Source organism: Ranitomeya imitator, chromosome 9 (genome assembly GCF_032444005.1).
Source record: "Ranitomeya imitator isolate aRanImi1 chromosome 9, aRanImi1.pri, whole genome shotgun sequence".
In the NCBI taxonomy this organism is placed as follows: Eukaryota; Metazoa; Chordata; class Amphibia; order Anura; family Dendrobatidae; genus Ranitomeya; species Ranitomeya imitator.
The window spans coordinates 19,039,226-19,059,692 of NC_091290.1; the positions used below are offsets into that span (position 1 = coordinate 19,039,226).

General features: G+C 40.4%; 1 protein-coding gene across 4 annotated transcripts in view; it reads right to left on the reverse strand.

The window, feature by feature from the left end:
- Positions 1-20,467, reverse strand: part of EXT2 (exostosin glycosyltransferase 2) — a 62,969-nt gene that overhangs the window by 19,062 nt on the left and 23,440 nt on the right. For all 4 annotated transcript variants that reach the window (XM_069740010.1, XM_069740011.1, XM_069740012.1 and 1 more), the window contains exon 8: positions 16,206-16,337. In XM_069740010.1, coding sequence (XP_069596111.1) covers positions 16,206-16,337 — 132 coding nt within the window. The remainder of the gene's footprint in view (positions 1-16,205; positions 16,338-20,467) is intronic.

A 20,467-nucleotide genomic window follows, 5' to 3' on the forward strand; every position in this document is an offset into this window, starting at 1 on the left:
AAGGCTCATTCTCAAGCGCCGGACCCCCGGCCCGTGCGTCTGCTGTCTGAGACCTTTTGACCTCCTGGACTTCAAAAGGAGAAATCCGGCAATGGCAAATGATTCACCGAGGGCTGCGGAGTGCCAGGAGGAAATAGGCAGAGGCAGCCCCCCTATACAATGACAGGGTGTGAAATAATGACTACTACTCCAATCATAGACCCCTCCCCGCCGCCGCCGCACACATCTGACCGCTGCTGGATACTAGCGGAGGTGAAAATAATGGATGTATCAAAATGACAGATCGATGCAAGGAAACGACGTTGCATGAAGTCTTCGGAAAAGAAACAAATCTCCAATAATTTTATGTATGAAGCTCCTATGCGGATCTATTCATCTCCATGGTTACAAAACGCGAAACGGCCGTTGCATAAAGTCTTCATAAAAGAAACAAATCTCCAATAATTTTATGTATGAAGCTCCTATGCGGATCTATGCATCTCCATGGTTACAAAACAAATAAATAAATAAATAAAAACAATTCTGCACGGTCTCATCCTGCAGTCACAGGTTAATTTAGTCTGCGGTTAAGAGGTGGAGTAACAGGATCAGATCAGTGTATAACATCGCTCTGCAGGGGAGCTGCATACACCAAACATTAGAATTATTTCTACTTAATAATGAATTGCTTTATTTTATGTAATGTAGCAATAAAAAAATAAAATGGTTGCAAAAGTCTACATACCCCAGCCACATTGTTAAAATTGGAGAAAACTCGGCCGTTTCGCCCTAAAAATGCAAGTAAAGAACAGGTAAAGCGGTTCTCTGGCTCCCTTGACGGGTGCAGAGCCAGATCCATACCGCAGCTCTGGTCTTCGTGTTTTGGATGTAGCAGTGTTGTCCGCTCATCAGTGCATGGCATCGCTCCAGCCGGTCCCCGGGGCGTAGCGGCTGTGCCTGGGTTAGGGGCACGGAGCTCAGCGATTGGCCGCAGCGGTGCCGAGCACTGTTGATGCGAAGTCATCGCACAGCCAAAATACGTGAACCCAGGGAGGGCGACTGCTTGCTAACTTTATTATTTTAGGTATGTTACAGTTTGGAGCCCACTTTCTTGAATGTCAGCAACCCCTTAGACAATTTGAAGACACAAAAGATCATAGTAGAACCAAAAACACTCAGTTTCAAAAAATCACAGTAATCCGCAAGTGCTAGTAAAAAGATGTAAAAAACAGGGTATTTGGTTGATACGTTTTTTGCAAAAAATGTATACTAAGCTGCTCCACCAAACGTCAAGGTATACCCATATCAGAGCAGTCCTAACTGATGTATGCAATCCCTATCTGATGTATTTAAAAACCTGATCATCTGTATATTACCTGTGTGAACAGGGTTCAGAGAGGAAAAATCCATGTGGACATGCTGAGTGGAACAGCTTTTGTGCAGATAGCCCAAGAGGAGTGGTGGGTAACTCCCTAGTCTTGTAGACACACTCCTCTTGGGCTATCTGCACAAAAGCTGTTCCACTCAGCATGTCCACATGGATTTTTCCTCTCTGAACCCTGTTCACACAGGTAATATACAGATGATCAGGTTTTTAAATACATCAGATAGGGATTGCATACATCAGTTAGGACTGCTCTGATATGGGTATACCTTGACGTTTGGTGGAGCAGCTTAGTATACATTTTTTGCAAAAAACGTATCAACCAAATACCCTGTTTTTTACATCTTTTTACTAGCACTTGCGGATTACTGTGATTTTTTGAAACTGAGTGTTTTTGGTTCTACTATGATCTTTTGTGTCTTCAAGTTTCTAGGTGGTGTGTGAACATGTTCCTACAGACTTGTTCACTGTGCAAGTAGCCCATGTGCTCCTGTTCCCTTAGACAATTTGCTTCATTTGCCTTTTACTGGCACTTACAGATTCAACTTTGATAAATCAGTGGAGAAAAAGTCAGAGGAGAGTTTTAAAAACGCTCACTGAAGGTTTCTCCGTTAACTCATTCTGCAGCCACCGTAAATAATGCAAGATTTTAATGAAAGCCAATGCATAAATGATTTATTTTTAGCTCTAAATACAAGTATTTAGAGCTACTGAACTATAGGACAGCCCCAAAAAGATCAACAGGGGGGCAAAGAGGATCCCTGCAGAGTGGATGCAGGGATCTACAGATGCAAAACATTCCCAGACGTCAGACCGCGCTAATCATAAAGTGATTGCATATCCGAGCACGTCCTATTGGCGGTAGCTGACAAATGTCCAAAGTGATGAAAAGAAACAGGCGCCGCCGCGATGGAGGAAAAGACTGGTGATCAGCAGCAGCTAAAAGTATGACCTCAACGGAAAAAAATCACCATTGATATAATGATGCAACCGAAGCCTCCAAAGCGCCAAGGAACAATCATGGCCGACCGACTCAATGGGGGTCCTGGATTACGGCTCTTAAAATAGGAAGGGGCACAGGTTGCAAACTAATTACCAGCCCTTCCATTAGAAGAGCACATACAGAGGTGCCATCCTTCCAACAGGCCATGTTCACACGTTGCGTTTTTGCTTCTAAAGGAAAAGCTTGGTCTTTTGGCCGTAAAGTTGCTTACAAAAAGGAGGTTTTGCTGTGTTTTTTAAGGTTGGGAATAGTTTACTTAAGACGTTGGAGGAGGACTGAGTTTGCAGGACACTGTTTACTTTTACACTTTGGTCGGCCCTACAATTGATCAGATCCTGTTCAATTTCACACCTTGGTCAGCCACTTGTTTACTTTAAACACATCACTAATTTAATTAAACGGTACTAATCCGGACTGCCAAAAATGCAACGTGTGACCTGAGCCGGAGTCACTTTCTCGCCCTAGCTGTCTACAGATTAGGGGGCTGCTTGCAGTACTACAATTCCCCAGTAGTGGTCGCTGTTGGAGAAAGTTTTCCCCCACCATTCCGCTGGCTGGATGCACAGTAGTCAGCTGATCGCTGCAGGGGCGCTTATATTATCAGAGGTGACTGCGAGGGGGAACACTGATTTATGCATCAATAGGGCATGTAAAGAAAAAGGATGGGGTCCTTAAAAAGCAACAAAAATTAGCTCCTGGTGAAATGATGACGAATAGTCCTGGACACCGGGGGTCACATGACATAACAATGGTAGGAGTAATAGTCCAGTACAGGACGTAGATGTCCATCATCCAAATCAGCAGTCTGCGGATAAAAGCGCCGCGCTGCCCCTTTCCCCGTCCCTCGGCGCTGCCCTATGACTGCACTGTCATGACGGATGGAGCACACAGCTCAGTTTAGATTCTCTTGGTATTTTCAAAGTTTTTTTTTTCCTCTTCTTCTTAAATACCAAACCCTCAACCATCAATGTGGTTCCAATTATGAATTACCAGACATTAGAAAAAAGGAAAGTCTTGATTTATTCTATTTTTTTTCCCCAATTATGCACAATGTATTTCCACAGCAAACTCTGAGAAAGAATGTCAGTGTGATTCTCATCCCGTGCTGGTTAAAGGGCATGAGCGGCGCGACATTAACCCTGTGTGGGCAAACTGCCGGAACGCCTAAGGTCCGGGGCCTTATAGTAGTATATTCTTGTACATAGGGGGCAGTATTATAGTACTTAGGGGGCAGTATTATAGTAGTTATATTCTTGTACATAGGGGGCAGTATTATAGTAGTTATATTCTTGTACATAGAGGGCAGTATTATAGTAGTTATATTCTTGTATATAGGAGCAGTATTATAGTAGTTATATTCTTGTACATAGGAGCAGTATTATAGTAGTTATATTCTTGTACATAGGAGCAGTATTATAGTAGTTATATTCTTGTACATAGGAGCAGTATTATAGTAGTTATATTCTTGTATATAGGGGGCAGTATTATAGTAGTTATATACTTGTACATAGGAGCAGTATTATAGTAGTTATATTCTTGTATATAGGAGCAGTATTATAGTAGTTATATTCTTGTACATAGGAGCAGTATTATAGTAGTTATATTCTTGTACATAGGAGCAGTATTATAGTAGTTATATTCTTGTACATAGGGGCAGTATTATAGTACTTATATTCTTGTACATAATGGGCAGTATTATAGTAGTTATATTCTTGTACATAGGAGCAGTATTATAGTAGTTATATTCTTGTACATAGGGGAGTAGTATTATAGTAGTTATATTCTTGTACATAGGGGCAGTATTATAGTAGTTATATTCTTGTACATAGGAGCAGTATTATAGTAGTTATATTCTTGTACATAGGGGAGTAGTATTATAGTAGTTATATTCTTGTACATAGGGGCAGTATTATAGTAGTTATATTCTTGTACATAGGGGCAGTATTATAGTAGTTATATTCTTGTACATAGGGGCAGTATTATAGTAGTTATATTCTTGTACATAGGGGCAGTATTATAGTAGTTATATTCTTGTACATAGAGGCAGTATTATAGTAGTTATATTCTTGTACATAGGAGCAGTATTATAGTAGTTATATTCTTGTACATAGGAGCAGTATTATAGTAGTTATATTCTTGTACATAGGGACAGTATTATAGTAGTTATATTCTTGTACATAGGAGCAGTATTATAGTAGTTATATTCTTGTACATAGGGGCAGTTTTATAGTACCGTAGTTATATTCTTGTACATAGGAGCAGTATTATAGTAGTTATATTCTTGTACATAGGGGCAGTGTTATAGTAGTTATATTCTTGTACATAGGGGCAGTATTATAGTAGTTATATTCTTGTACATAGGGGCAGTATCATAGTAGTTATATTCTTGTACATAGGAGCAGTATTATAGTAGTTATATTCTTGTACATAGGAGCAGTATTATAGTAGTTATATTCTTGTATATAGGGGGCAGTATTATAGTAGTTATATACTTGTACATAGGGGCAGTATTATAGTAGTTATATTCTTGTACATAGGGGGCAGTATTATAGCAGTTATATTCTTGTACATAGGAGCAGTATTATAGCAGTTATATTCTTGTACATAGGGAGCAGTATTATAGTAGTTATATTCTTGTACATAGGGGCAGTGTTATAGTAGTTATATTCTTGTACATAGGGGCAGTATTATAGTAGTTATATTCTTGTACATAGGAGCAGTATTATAGTAGTTATATTCTTGTACATAGGGGCAGTGTTATAGTAGTTATATTCTTGTACATAGGGGCAGTGTTATAGTAGTTATATTCTTGTACATAGGGGCAGTGTTATAGTAGTTATATTCTTGTACATAGGGGCAGTGTTATAGTAGTTATATTCTTGTACATAGGAGCAGTATTATAGTAGTTATATTCCTGTACATAGGGACAGTATTATAGCAGTTATATTCTTGTACATAGGGACAGTATTATAGTAGTTATATTCTTGTACATAGGAGCAGTATTATAGTAGTTATATTCTTGTACATAGGAGCAGTATTATAGTAGTTATATTCTTGTACATAGGAGCAGTATTATAGTAGTTATATTCTTGTACATAGGGGCAGTAGTATAGTACTTATATTCTTGTACATAATGGGCAGTATTATAGTAGTTATATTCTTGTACATAGGAGCAGTATTATAGTAGTTATATTCTTGTACATAGGAGCAGTATTATAGTAGTTATATTCTTGTATATAGGGGGCAGTATTATAGTAGTTATATACTTGTACATAGGGGCAGTATTATAGTAGTTATATTCTTGTACATAGGGGCAGTATTATAGCAGTTATATTCTTGTACATAGGAGCAGTATTATAGCAGTTATATTCTTGTACATAGGGAGCAGTATTATAGTAGTTATATTCTTGTACATAGGGGCAGTGTTATAGTAGTTATATTCTTGTACATAGGGGCAGTATTATAGTAGTTATATTCTCGTACATAGGAGCAGTATTATAGTAGTTATATTCTCGTACATAGGGGCAGTATTATAGTAGTTATATTCTTGTACATAGGAGCAGTATTATAGTAGTTATATTCTTGTAACATAGTAACATAGTTAGTAAGGCCGAAAAAAGACATTTGTCCATCCAGTTCAGCCTATATTCCATCATAATAAATCCCCAGATCTACGTCCTTCTACAGAACCTAATAATTGTATGATACAATATTGTTCTGCTCCAGGAAGACATCCAGGCCTCTCTTGAACCCCTCGACTGAGTTCGCCATCACCACCTCCTCAGGCAAGCAATTCCAGATTCTCACTGCCCTAACAGTAAAGAATCCTCTTCTATGTTGGTGGAAAAACCTTCTCTCCTCCAGACGCAAAGAATGCCCCCTTGTGCCCGTCACCTTCCTTGGTATAAACAGATCCTCAGCGAGATATTTGTATTGTCCCCTTATATACTTATACATGGTTATTAGATCGCCCCTCAGTCGTCTTTTTTCTAGACTAAATAATCCTAATTTCGCTAATCTATCTGGGTATTGTAGTTCTCCCATCCCCTTTATTAATTTTGTTGCCCTCCTTTGTACTCTCTCTAGTTCCATTATATCCTTCATGAGCACCGGTGCCCAAAACTGGACACAGTACTCCATGTGCGGTCTAACTAGGGATTTGTACAGAGGCAGTATAATGCTCTCATCATGTGTATCCAGACCTCTTTTAATGCACCCCATGATCCTGTTTGCCTTGGCAGCTGCTGCCTGGCACTGGCTGCTCCAGGTAAGTTTATCATTAACTAGGATCCCCAAGTCCTTCTCCCTGTCAGATTTACCCAGTGGTTTCCTGTTCAGTGTGTAATGGTGATATTGATTCCTTCTTCCCATGTGTATAACCTTACATTTATCATTGTTAAACCTCATCTGCCACCTTTCAGCCCAAGTTTCCAACTTATCCAGATCCATCTGTAGCAGAATACTATCTTCTCTTGTATTAACTGCTTTACATAGTTTTGTATCATCTGCAAATATCGATATTTTACTGTGTAAACCTTCTACCAGATCATTAATGAATATGTTGAAGAGAACAGGTCCCAATACTGACCCCTGCGGTACCCCACTGGTCACAGCGACCCAGTTAGAGACTATACCATTTATAACCACCCTCTGCTTTCTATCACTAAGCCAGTTACTAACCCATTTACACACATTTTCCCCCAGACCAAGCATTCTCATTTTGTGTACCAACCTCTTGTGCGGCACGGTATCAAACGCTTTGGAAAAATCGAGATATACCACGTCCAATGACTCACCGTGGTCCAGTCTATAGCTTACCTCTTCATAAAAACTGATTAGATTGGTTTGACAGGAGCGATTTCTCATAAACCCATGCTGATATGGAGTTACACAGTTATTCTCATTGAGATAATCCAGAATAACATCCCTCAGAAACCCTTCAAATATTTTACCAACAATAGAGGTTAGACTTACTGGCCTATAATTTCCAGGTTCACTTTTAGAGCCCGTTTTGAATATTGGCACCACATTTGCTATGCGCCAGTCCTGCGGAACAGATCCTGTCGCTATAGAGTCCCTAAAAATAAGAAATAATGGTTTATCTATTACATTACTTAGTTCTCTTAGTACTCGTGGGTGTATGCCATCCGGACCCGGAGATTTATCTATTTTAATCTTATTTAGCCGGTTTCGCACCTCTTCTTGGGTTAGATTGGTGACCCTTAATATAGGGTTTTCATTGTTTCTTGGGATTTCACCTAGCATTTCATTTTCCACCGTGAATACCGTGGAGAAGAAGGTGTTTAATATGTTAGCTTTTTCCTCGTCATCTACAACCATTCTTTCCTCACTATTTTTTAAGGGGCCTACATTTTCAGTTTTTATTCTTTTACTATTGATATAGTTGAAGAACAGTTTGGGATTAGTTTTACTCTCCTTAGCAATGTGCTTCTCTGTTTCCTTTTTGGCAGCTTTAATTAGTTTTTTAGATAAAGTATTTTTCTCCCTATAGTTTTTTAGAGCTTCAATGGTGCCATCCTGCTTTAATAGTGCAAATGCTTTCTTTTTACTGTTAATTGCCTGTCTTACTTCTTTGTTTAGCCACATTGGGTTTTTCCTATTTCTAGTCCTTTTATTCCCACAAGGTATAAACCGCTTACACTGCCTATTTAGGATGTTCTTAAACATTTCCCATTTATTATCTGTATTCTTATTTCTGTTTTTGTACATAGGAGCAGTATTATAGTAGTTATATTCTTGTACATATGAGCAGTATTATAGTAGTTATATTCTTGTACATAGGGGGCAGTATTATAGTAGTTATATTCTTGTACATAGGGGCAGTGTTATAGTAGTTATATTCCTGTACATAGGGGCAGTATTATAGTAGTTATATTCTTGTACATAGGAGCAGTATTATAGTAGTTATATTCTTGTACATAGGAGCAGTATTATAGTAGTTATACTCTTGTACATATGAGCAGTATTATAGTAGTTATATTCTTGTACATAGGGGCAGTATTATAGTAGTTATATTCTTGTACATAGGGAGCAGTATTATAGTAGTTATATTCTTGTACATAGGGGCAGTGTTATAGTAGTTATATTCTTGTACATAGGGGCAGTATTATAGTAGTTATATTCCTGTACATAGGAGCAGTATTATAGTAGTTATATTCTTGTACATAGGGGCAGTGTTATAGTAGTTATATTCTTGTACATAGGGGCAGTATTATAGTAGTTATATTCTTGTACATAGGAGCAGTATTATAGTAGTTATATTCTTGTATATAGGGGGCAGTATTATAGTAGTTATATTCTTGTACATATGAGCAGTATTATAGTAGTTATATTCTTGTACATAGGGGCAGTATTATAGTAGTTATATTCTTGTACATAGGGGGCAGTATTATAGCAGTTATATTCTTGTACATAGGAGTAGTATTATAGTAGTAATATTCTTGTACATAGGAGTAGTATTATAGTAGTAATATTCTTGTACATAGGAGTAGTATTATAGTAGTAATATTCTTGTACATAGGGGGCAGTATTATAGTATTTATATTCTTGTACATAGGGAGCAGTATTATAGTAGTTATATTCTTGTACATAGGAGCAGTATTATAGTAGTTATATTCTTGTACATAGGGGTAGTATTATAGTAGTAATATTCTTGTACATAGGAGCAGTATTATAGTAGTTATATTCTTGTACATAGGAGTAGTATTATAGAAGTTATATTCTACATAGGAGCAGTATTATAGTAGTTATATTCTTGTACATAGGAGCAGTATTATAGTAGTTATATTCTACATAGGAGCAGTATTATAGTAGTTATATTCTTGTACATAGGAGTAGTATTATAGTAGTTATATTCTACATAGGAGCAGTATTATAGTAGTTATATTCTTGTACATAGGGGGCAGTATTATAGTAGTTATATTCTGGCATATATTGACCTTGTTCTATATTACTGTGGATATAAGTCTATGCAGGACAATGGACATGTTGCAGAGTTTAGAAGCATTTTTGCTGTACATTATCATATTGACAATGGATTTGTCTATGGAGAATCCATACAGTGTGAACACACATGTTACACGACATGTAAATATACAATGTAAGCTGTGCCGGTGCTGCCATTTTACAGTAAAGACGGCGGACATCTGTAGGTTATCATCACGTGACGTAACGCATCCATCACATGGCCGGTACAGTAACAGCGCAGGGCGGCTTCCCACCAATGTGACCGGCAGAACAGACGCCTCTGACACAGCAGCGCGGAGAGAAGTTCCTTTATGTCTGATAATAGGAATCAGATGATTAGTGCAGCCGCCCATTCCTGGTGTGGAGGGAGCCGGCTTATGGAGGCCGTGGCAGAACGAGCGGGAACATGAAGCCACATAATGGGATCAGAAAAGGTCATTATAGGTTGTGTCATCGCGCGGCCTTACATTCGGACAATCCATGGTTACACCGGCCTACAGACATTTCAGGCGGCCAAAAGGGAAACCTATGTCTAAGGGGGCTGGCTTGAGGGTACACTCACTGATGTCTCATGTTTTAATCACTCGACTGCCCAATTTTGTGATAGGCTGCAGCATTTAGTTGGTGGTGAGATGCACATCTGCTGGGGTCAGTCCCGGCGCCGGCAGACCTGGGGGTCGGTCCCGGCGGACCTGGGGGTCGGTCCCGGCGGACCTGGGGGTCGGTCCCGGCGGTCGGTCCCGGCGGACCTGGGGGTCGGTCCCGGCGGACCTGGGGGTCGGTCCCGGCAGACGTGGGGTCGGTCCCGGCAGACGTGGGGTCAGTCCCGGCAGACGTGGGGTCAGTCCCGGCAATGTAGTCTGTGTACAGACCATGAAGTATGCCCGTCTGAATCCGATCTAATGGCGGCCATATACATTGGACTAATCTGATGATTTAGGAGGAACCGATCAATATCTCATGTGTGGGACTGCAGAAGGCACAGACGGAAAGATGGCACATGCTGGATTCCAACATGACCGATACTTTATTCTCACAGATGATGAAACGCTGGCAGAGGTGTGAAATCTATAAGTAACACATACAGATTCTGCCTGTGGATTTGTGACCAATCACACAGACTTTCCTGTAAGGTGTGAACGCTGCCTAAGGCTGGACATGGCTACTGGGAGACGCAGGAGGCCACTGGTCACCATTAAGTAATGAACCTTTCCTTAGGTAGCAAATTATAAGCAGGAACTTTAGCTGCGCTCCTCTGTGCGGATCGGAGCCAGAATAATTCCTCTGCCAAATGTGAGTCAGAACCTGAGCGACCTTCTCCGGAGGATCCCACCGACGCCGTCTCCCAGGAAAGGCTGTATATTCATAGGGGAAACTTATCAGACGGATCCTTCACATCGGAGCATAAGATTACCTGGAAAATCCTGAGGAGGTGGAGAAAGAGCGGCGCTCAATGCTCTACAGGACGAGGAGCAGAGGCAGGAAAAGCACGAGAAAGAAACCACTGCACAAAGCAGCACAGCGCACATCTCAGGAGCCGGGCTCCATTAATTGGCGTCATAAGGGGAAAGTAAATTGATCTCCTCTACAGTTCACCCAAATGCTACCAACAAAATGGGAAATCATTTTTACATCCATCTACCCAAAACACCACTCTACAGGTAATATTACTCTAAAATTACTGTCTGTATTATACTCCAGAGCTGAACTCATAATACTACTAGCTGTCCCAAGTTCTACTCAATAGTGAGTGCAGCTCTGGAGTATAATACAGGATGTAACTCAGGATCAGTAATGTATGTACACAGTGACTGCACCAGCAGAATAGTGAGTGCAGCTCTGGAGTATAATACAGGATGTAACTCAGGATCAGTAATGTAATGTATGTACACAGTGACTGCACCAGCAGAATAGTGAGTGCAGCTCTGGAGTATAATACAGGAGGTATCTCAGGATCAGTAATGTAATGTATGTACACAGTGACTGCACCAGCAGAATAGTGAGTGCAGCTCTGGGGTATAATACAGGATGTAACTCAGGATCAGTAATGTAATGTATGTACACAGTGACTGCACCAGCAGAATAGTGAGTGCAGCTCTGGGGTATAATACAGGATGTATCTCAGGATCAGTAATGTAATGTAATGTACACAGTGACTGCACCAGCAGATTAGTGAGTGCAGCTCTGGAGTATAATACAGGATGTAACTCAGGATCAGTAATGTAATGTATGTACACAGTGACTGCACCAGCAGAATAGTGAGTGCAGCTCTGGGGTATAATACAGCATGTAACTCAGGATCACTAATGCAATGTATGTACACAGTGACTGCACCAGCAGAATAGTGAGTGCAGCTCTGGAGTATAATACAGGATGTATCTCAGGATCAGTAATGTAATGTATGTACACAGTGACTGCACAAGCAGAATAGTGAGTGCAGCTCTGGGGTATAATACAGGATGTAACTCAGGATCAGTAATGTAATGTATGTACTGTACACAGTGACTGCACCAGCAGAATAGTGAGTGCAGCTCTGGGGTATAATACAGGATGTAACTCAGGATCAGTAATGTAATGTATGTACTGTACACAGTGACTGCACCAGCAGAATAGTGAGTGCAGCTCTGGAGTATAATACAGGATGTAACTCAGGATCAGTAATGTATGTACACAGTGACTGCACCAGCAGAATAGTGAGTGCAGCTCTGGAGTATAATACAGGAGGTAACTCAGGATCAGAAATGTAATGTATGTACACAGTGACTGCACCAGCAGAATAGTGAGTGCACCTCTGGGGTATAATACAGGAGTTAACTCAGGATCAGTAATGTAATGTATGTACACAGTGACTGCACAAGCAGAATAGTGACTGCAGCTCTGGGGTATAATACAGGATGTAACTCAGGATCAGTAATGTAATATATGTACACAGTGACTGCACCAGCAGAATAGTGAGTGCAGCTCTGGAGTATAATACAGGATGTAACTCAGGATCAGTAATGTAATGTATGTACACAGTGACTGTACCAGCAGAATAGTGAGTGCAGCTCTGGGGTATAATACAGGATGTAACTCAGGATCAGTAATGTATGTACACAGTGACTGCACCAGCAGAATAGTGAGTGCAGCTCTGGGGTATAATACAGGATGTAACTCAGGATCAGTAATGTATGTACACAGTGACTGAACCAGCAGAATAGTGAGTGCAGCTCTGGAGTATAATACAGGATGTAACTCAGGATCAGTAATGTAATGTATGTACACAGTGACTGCACCAGCAGAATAGTGACTGCAGCTCTGGGGTATAATACAGGATGTAACTCAGGATCAGTAATGTAATATATGTACACAGTGACTGCACCAGCAGAATAGTGAGTGCAGCTCTGGAGTATAATACAGGATGTAACTCAGGATCAGTAATGTAATGTATGTACACAGTAACTGTACCAGCAGAATAGTGAGTGCAGCTCTGGGGTATAATACAGGATGTAACTTAGGATCAGTAATGTAATGTATGTACACAGTGACTGCACCAGCAGAATAGTGAGTGCAGCTCTGGAGTATAATACAGGATGTAACTCAGGATCAGTAATGTAATGTATGTACACAGTGACTGCACCAGCAGAATAGTGAGTGCAGCTCTGGAGTATAATACAGGATGTAACTCAGGATCAGTAATGTAATATATGTACACAGTGACTGCACCAGCAGAATAGTGAGTGCAGCTCTGGAGTATAATACAGGATGTAACTCAGGATCAGTAATGTAATGTATGTACACAGTAACTGTACCAGCAGAATAGTGAGTGCAGCTCTGGAGTATAATACAGGATGTAACTCAGGATCAGTAATGTAATGTATGTACACAGTGACTGTACCAGCAGAATAGTGAGTGCAGCTCTGGGGTATAATACAGGATGTAATTCAGGATCAGTAATGTAATGTATGTACACAGTGACTGCACCAGCAGAATAGTGAGTGCAGCTCTGGGGTATAATACAGGATGTAACTCAGGATCAGTAATGTAATGTATGTACACAGTGACTGCACCAGCAGAATAGTGAGTGCAGCTCTGGAGTATAATACAGGATGTAACTCAGGATCAGTAATGTAATGTATGTACACAGTGACTGCACCAGCAGAATAGTGAGTGCAGCTCTGGGGTATAATACAGGATGTAACTCAGGATCAGTAATGCAATGTATGTACACAGTGACTGCACCAGCAGAATAGTGAGTGCAGCTCTGGAGTATAATACAGGATGTATCTCAGGATCAGTAATGTAATGTATGTACACAGTGACTGCACCAGCAGAATAGTGAGTGCAGCTCTGGAGTATAATACAGGATGTAACTCAGGATCAGTAATGTAATGTATGTACACAGTGACTGCACTATCAGAATAGTGAGTGCAGCTCTGGAGTATAATACAGGATGTAACTCAGGATCAGTAATGTAATGTATGTACACAGTGACTGCACCAGCAGAATAGTGAGTGCAGCTCTGGAGTATAATACAGGATGTAACTCAGGATCAGTAATGTAATGTATGTACACAGTGACTGCACCAGCAGAATAGTGAGTGCAGCTCTGGAGTATAATACAGGATGTAACTCAGGATCAGTAATGTAATGTATGTACACTGTGACTGTACCAGCAGAATAGTGAGTGCAGCTATGGGGTATAATACAGGATGTAACTCAGGATCAGTAATGTAACGTATTTATATACAGTGGGGCAAAAAAGTATTTAGTCAGTCAGCAATAGTGCAAGTTCCACCACTTAAAAAGATGAGAGGCGTCTGTAATTTACATCATAGGTAGACCTCAACTATGGGAGACAAACTGAGAAAAAAAATCCAGAAAATCACATTGTCTGTTTTTTTTAACATTTTATTTGCATATTATGGTGGAAAATAAGTATTTGGTCAGAAACAAAATTTAATCTCAATAATTTGTAATATATCCTTTGTTGGCAATGACAGAGGTCAAACGTTTTCTGTAAGTCTTCACAAGGTTGCCACACACTGTTGTTGGTATGTTGGCCCATTCCTCCATGCAGATCTCCTCTAGAGCAGTGATGTTTTTGGCTTTTCGCTTGGCAACACGGACTTTCAACTCCCTCCAAAGGTTTTCTATAGGGTTGAGATCTGGAGACTGGCTAGGCCACTCCAGGACCTTGAAAAGCTTCTTACGAAGCCACTCCTTCATTGCCCTGGCGGTGTGCTTTGGATCATTGTCATGTTGAAAGACCCAGGCACATTTCATCTTCAATGCCCTTGCTGATGGAAGGAGGTTTGCACTCAAAATCTCATGATACATGGCCCCATTCATTCTTTCATGTACCCGGATCAGTCGTCCTGGCCCCTTTGCAGAGAAACAGCTCGAAAGCATGATGTTTCCACCACCATGCTTTACAGTAGGTATGGTGTTTGATGGATGCAACTCAGTATTCTTTTTCCTCCAAACACGACAAATTGTGTTTCTACCAAACAGTTCCAGTTTGGTTTCATCAGACCATAGGACATTCTCCCAAAACTCCTCTGGATCATCCAAATGCTCTCTAGCAAACTTCAGACGGGCCCGGACATGTACTGGCTTAAGCAGTGGGACACGTCTGGCACTGCAGGATCTGAGTCCATGGTGGCGTAGTGTGTTACTTATGGTAGGCCTTGTTACATTGGTCCCAGCTCTCTGCAGTTCATTCACTAGGTCCCCCTGCGTGGTTCTGGGATTTTTGCTCACCGTTCTTGTGATCATTCTGACCCCACGGGGTGGGATTTTGCGTGGAGCCCCAGATCGAGGGAGATTATCAGTGGTCTTGTATGTCTTCCATTTTCTAATTATTGCTCCCAGTGTTGATTTCTTCACTCCAAGCTGGTTGGCTATTGCAGATTCAGTCTTCCCAGCCTGGTGCAGGGCTACAATTTTGTTTCTGGAGTCCTTTGACAGCTCTTTGGTCTTCACCATAGTGGAGTTTGGAGTCAGACTGTTTGAGGGTGTGCACAGGTGTCTTTTTATACTGATAACAAGTTTAAACAGGTGCCATTACTACAGGTAATGAGTGGAGGAAAGAGGAGACTCTTAAAGAAGAAGTTACAGGTCTGTGAGAGCCAGAAATCTTGATTGTTTGTTTCTGACCAAATACTTATTTTCCACCATAATATGCAAAAAAAATGATAAAAAAACAGACGTTGTGATTTTCTGGATTTTTTTTTCTCAGTTTGTCTCCCATAGTTGAGGTCTACCTATGATGTAAATTACAGACGCCTCTCATCTTTTTAAGTGGTGGAACTTGCACTATTGCTGACTGACTAAATACTTTTTTGCCCCACTGTATATGTACAAGTAAACTGGAAAAAAAGTGGAGCTTCATTCACCTATCTAGGCTGGCTTTAGGAGGGACTGTGCAACTGATTGAAGACTATAGTGCTATTTTTCTGCAATATAAGTAAAGTGTAAAAGACATATCTAGCCCTCAGGGTTGTAGGGGTTGCCATTAGTTTTATGTTGACAGTGGCCACTATTTGAATGAATAAAGGCAAATCTTCAGTACCCGCTGCAGCCCTCCGCAAATGATAATAGACGGCTGCCGCCAGCACCTGCCGGATGTCGCACCCCCATCTATCTGATATTGATAACCGATTGTAAAGAGAGGCTGTCCATAGAAAAGTAGAGGCCAGCCTCTGTAATGCTGAAAACAGTATAAACATTGTATGGAGAACACAAAATTATCGCACTTTGTGATATTCGCTTATTTCACACATTGTTAATAATGAAAACAGATGGAGACTTGAAACAATGAAAATGCACCAAAAAATCTATACATGGATAATATCAGAGTCAGGAATCCTACCACAGATGGAGGATCATTCCACTCCTCATAAGACCGCGCTGCGTATGGGTAGATCCTGTCATTGATGATCTGTAGCGTCGTCAAAGCAATAGATTTCATAGATTTAAAATAGGATTCCCAGAACCAACGAGCCTGGAAATAACAAGGAAAAGAAAGTCATTTTATAGGAGGCAGTGTTGTAGTAGTTATATTCTTGTACATAGGGAGCAGTATTATATTAGTTATATTCTTGTACATAGGAGCAGTATTATAGTAGTTATATTCTTGTACATAGGGGCAGTATTATATTAGTTATATTCTTGTACATAGGGGCGGTATTATAGTAGTTATATTCTTGTACATAGGGGCAGTATTATAGTAGTTATATTCTTGTACATAGGGGCAGTATTATAGTAGTTATATTCTTGTACATAGGAGCAGTATTATAGTAGTTATATTCTTGTACATAGGAGCAGTATTATAGTAGTTATATTCTTGTACATAGGGGGCAGTATTATAGTAGTTATATTCTTGTACATAGGAGCAGTATTATAGTAGTTATATTCCTGTACATAGGAGCAGTATTATAGTAGTTATATTCTTGTATATAGGGGCAGTATTATAGTAGTTATATTCTTGTACATAGGAGCAGTATTATAGTAGTTATATTCCTGTACATAGGAGCAGTATTATAGTAGTTATATTCTTGTACATAGGAGCAGTATTATAGTAGTTATATTCCTGTACATAGGAGCAGTATTATAGTAGTTATATTCTTGTACATAGGGGGCAGTATTATAGTAGTTATATTCTTGTACATAGGAGCAGTATTATAGTAGTTATATTCCTGTACATAGGAGCAGTATTATAGTAGTTATATTCTTGTATATAGGGGCAGTATTATAGTAGTTATATTCTTGTACATAGGAGCAGTATGATAGTAGTTATATTCTTGTATATAGGGGCAGTATTATAGTAGTTATATTCTTGTACATAGGAGGCAGTATTATAGTAGTTATATTCCTGTACATAGGAGCAGTATTATAGTAGTTATATTCTTGTACATAGGGGCAGTACTATAGTGGATATATTCTTGTACATAGGAGCAGTATTATAGTAGTTATATTCTTGTATATAGGGGCAGTATTATAGTAGTTATATTCTTGTACGTAGGGGGCAGTATTATAGTAGTTATATTCCTGTACATAGGAGCAGTATTATAGTAGTTATATTCTTGTACATAGGGGCAGTACTATAGTGGATATATTCTTGTACATAGGCGGCAGTATTATAGTAGTTATATTCTTGTACATAGGGGCAGTATAATAGTAGTTATATTCTTGTATATAGGAGCAGTATTATAGTAGTTATATTCTTGTACATAGGAGCAGTATTATAGTAGTTATATTCTTGTACATAGGCGGCAGTATTATAGTAGTTATATTCTTGTACATAGGGGCAGTATTATAGTGGATATATTCTTGTACATAGGAGCAGTATTATAGTAGTTATATTCCTGTACATAGGAGCAGTATTATAGTAGTTATATTCTTGTACATAGGGGCAGTATTATAGTAGTTATATTCTTGTACATAGGGGCAGTATTATAGTAGTTATATTCTTGTACATAGGGGCAGTATTATATTAGTAGATGCTTGTACATAGGGGCAGCATTATAGCATATTCTTGTACCTCTTATAAGAGATTTATTATGATGGAATATAGGCTGAACTGGATGGACAAATGTCTTTTTTCGGCCTTACTAACTATGTTACTATGTTATTTCACTTTAAATCTGGGGCAGTGACATTAAACTATGATGAGGTCCTATAGCAGGGATGAAATGAATACGTCCTGTGTTTATTTTCCTATCGGTCAGATGGTTGCGCAGCGGGCGATCATCACGTCGTGGATGTGTCAGTGGAGGTCGCGGGGCCAGGGAGGCTGACAACACTCGGAGACTGTACATGACATCATGCGCTGAAGTCGTTCCTATCTAACCGCTGCAACCACAGAAGAGAAACCAAATCGTGTTTTTCTTTAGGATCAGAGTGTTTGAACGTTACATTGTAACCAGAGTTCCAAAAGCTTAAAAAAAAAAAAAATATATCTTTGGTCCTTTCCCAGAATTCCGCCGGTGAAATCCCGGTTTGCCAAGCTTTCTACCTTCAGGGATGCTGACCTCATGCTGTAAGCCTCTTGAGTTACAAAGTTTCAAGGAGCGAGGGGGGCCCCTGACGGGCTGACTATCAAATAAAGTGGTTTTAATTTACAGCCTCCAGGGTTTACCAGTGGCCCCGTGGAAATTGCATGTGAAGGGGAGAGACAGTCGGAGGGTGGAGGGTCGGTTCCAGGTTTCACTTGCAAAACTAAGCGCTACGAAAGCGATAAAAAGTTTTTCAGAAAAAAAAGGGTAAGATGGTTCAATACTGGGGTAATTGAAGCCGCTCGATGCCTCATTATCACATACTCTGCATTACTGCATGACATATGCTGATAAAGTTTAGTGCTGAAAAGAACAATTCTTATAGAATCAGATTTTGGCACAAAAAAAAAACGCAGCAAAACCTGTTACCGTTTTTTGGTGCATTTTTTTTTTTCACCACCCATTCATTTCAATGAGTGAAAAAGCGCCGACAGTATTGACATGTTCCATTGTGCAAAAAAAAAAACATGCAAAGCACAAAATCCTGATGACAAAAAAAAAAAAAAGACCAAGGTGTCTGCATGAGACTTCGGAAATCTCATAGGCTTTGCTGGAACTGTAAAACGCAGCTGAAAATTTGCATAAAAAAAAAAAAACACCCAGTGTGAACCTAGTCTTAAGTTCACTTTTTAAGGGTCAAAAAGTAATAAAACTTTCTTTTTTTTCCCTGATTTCTGATATTAAAAGGTTGCCATATAGAAAGTTTCACCAATGATCAGTGCCGGACTGTGATCTTATGGGGTCTCCACTACTTAGCAATCACAAAGCACAATAGTTATAAATCAGCCGCACAATGGCCCCCAATATTATAAACTTCCTAAAACTGATACAATAAGGAAGAGGCGGTCATGCTCATCGGGTCGGATCGCTGGGTAAAGCACGGGATAATCTCGTAAACCGTCCAACATTGAGTTGCAGTATAATTCACCCCCAAGAGAAACATCGGCCTAAATAGACAGGAAAGGACAAGACATGCCGGGATACATCATAAAGATTAACAGCCCATCCAGTGCTCAGCCCTCCCGCTCCCAACAAGCTGGTGCCGACTCCTGCCTTACAAGTTTTACAATAGCCGGTATTTACAAGTCAGCGGGGTATATGGTACCACTGGGCAGGATATAGATACCCTCATATATTCCTAGGGATCAAAGAAGTGATGCTACAAGCTGGCCAGCTTTTACCATGTGCACCCACCCGCCTGCACTTTAGTGGAAAAGGCCGTCACATGCAGAGCAGCAAAGAAAAAGCCAATAAAAAAAAAGTCTGAATCTGCTTAAAAGTGTTTTTTCCCAGAAACAGCGCCACACTTCTCAAAGGTGGACTTTGGTACTGCAACAGACAGACTGGATGCAAGTGTTGGTTTTAGTAGAAAGCCTTTTTTTTTTCTTTTAGGGAAAATTGTAATCTTTTGAAGCTTTCAGCAGCCTGTAGATCCACTCTCCCTAAAGATATGTAATATTTAGAAATATCTTCAGCAATCATCCAGCCCTAATAAAAAATACAATATATAGTAAAGAAAGTGGGAGGAAGAGGGAGATGCAGCTGCAGTTTATCTGTGCTTGAGAGACTGCAATGCTGTGAGGTTGGAGGAGGAGAACATCAGAAAGCATAGTATTGGCATCACACTTGGGAAAGCCTGCCCTGTCCGGTAAATTTTAAGAGAGGGAGGAGGGGGATGCAGCTGCAGTTTTTCCCCTTTGCGCTTGTGAGACTGTAAGGTGGCAGGAGGAGAACATGGGGAGGAGACGTGTGAGAGAATAGCAATGGCATCACACTTGGGGAAGCCTCCCCTGCTGGTAAATATGAAGAGAGGGAGGAGGGAGGTGCAGATGAAGCTCCTCTCTGTGATTGTGAAACTCCAGGTTGTAAGGTGACAGACCATGGGGAGGAGACCATAGGGAGGAGACCAAGGCGTGGAGACCATGGGGAGGAGACCATGGAGAGGAGACCATGGGGAGGAGACCTTGGGGAGGAGACCATGGGGAGGAGACCATGGGGAGGAGACCATGGGGAGGAGACCATGGGGAGGAGACCTTGGGGAGGAGACCTTGGGGAGGAGACCATGGGGAGGAGACCA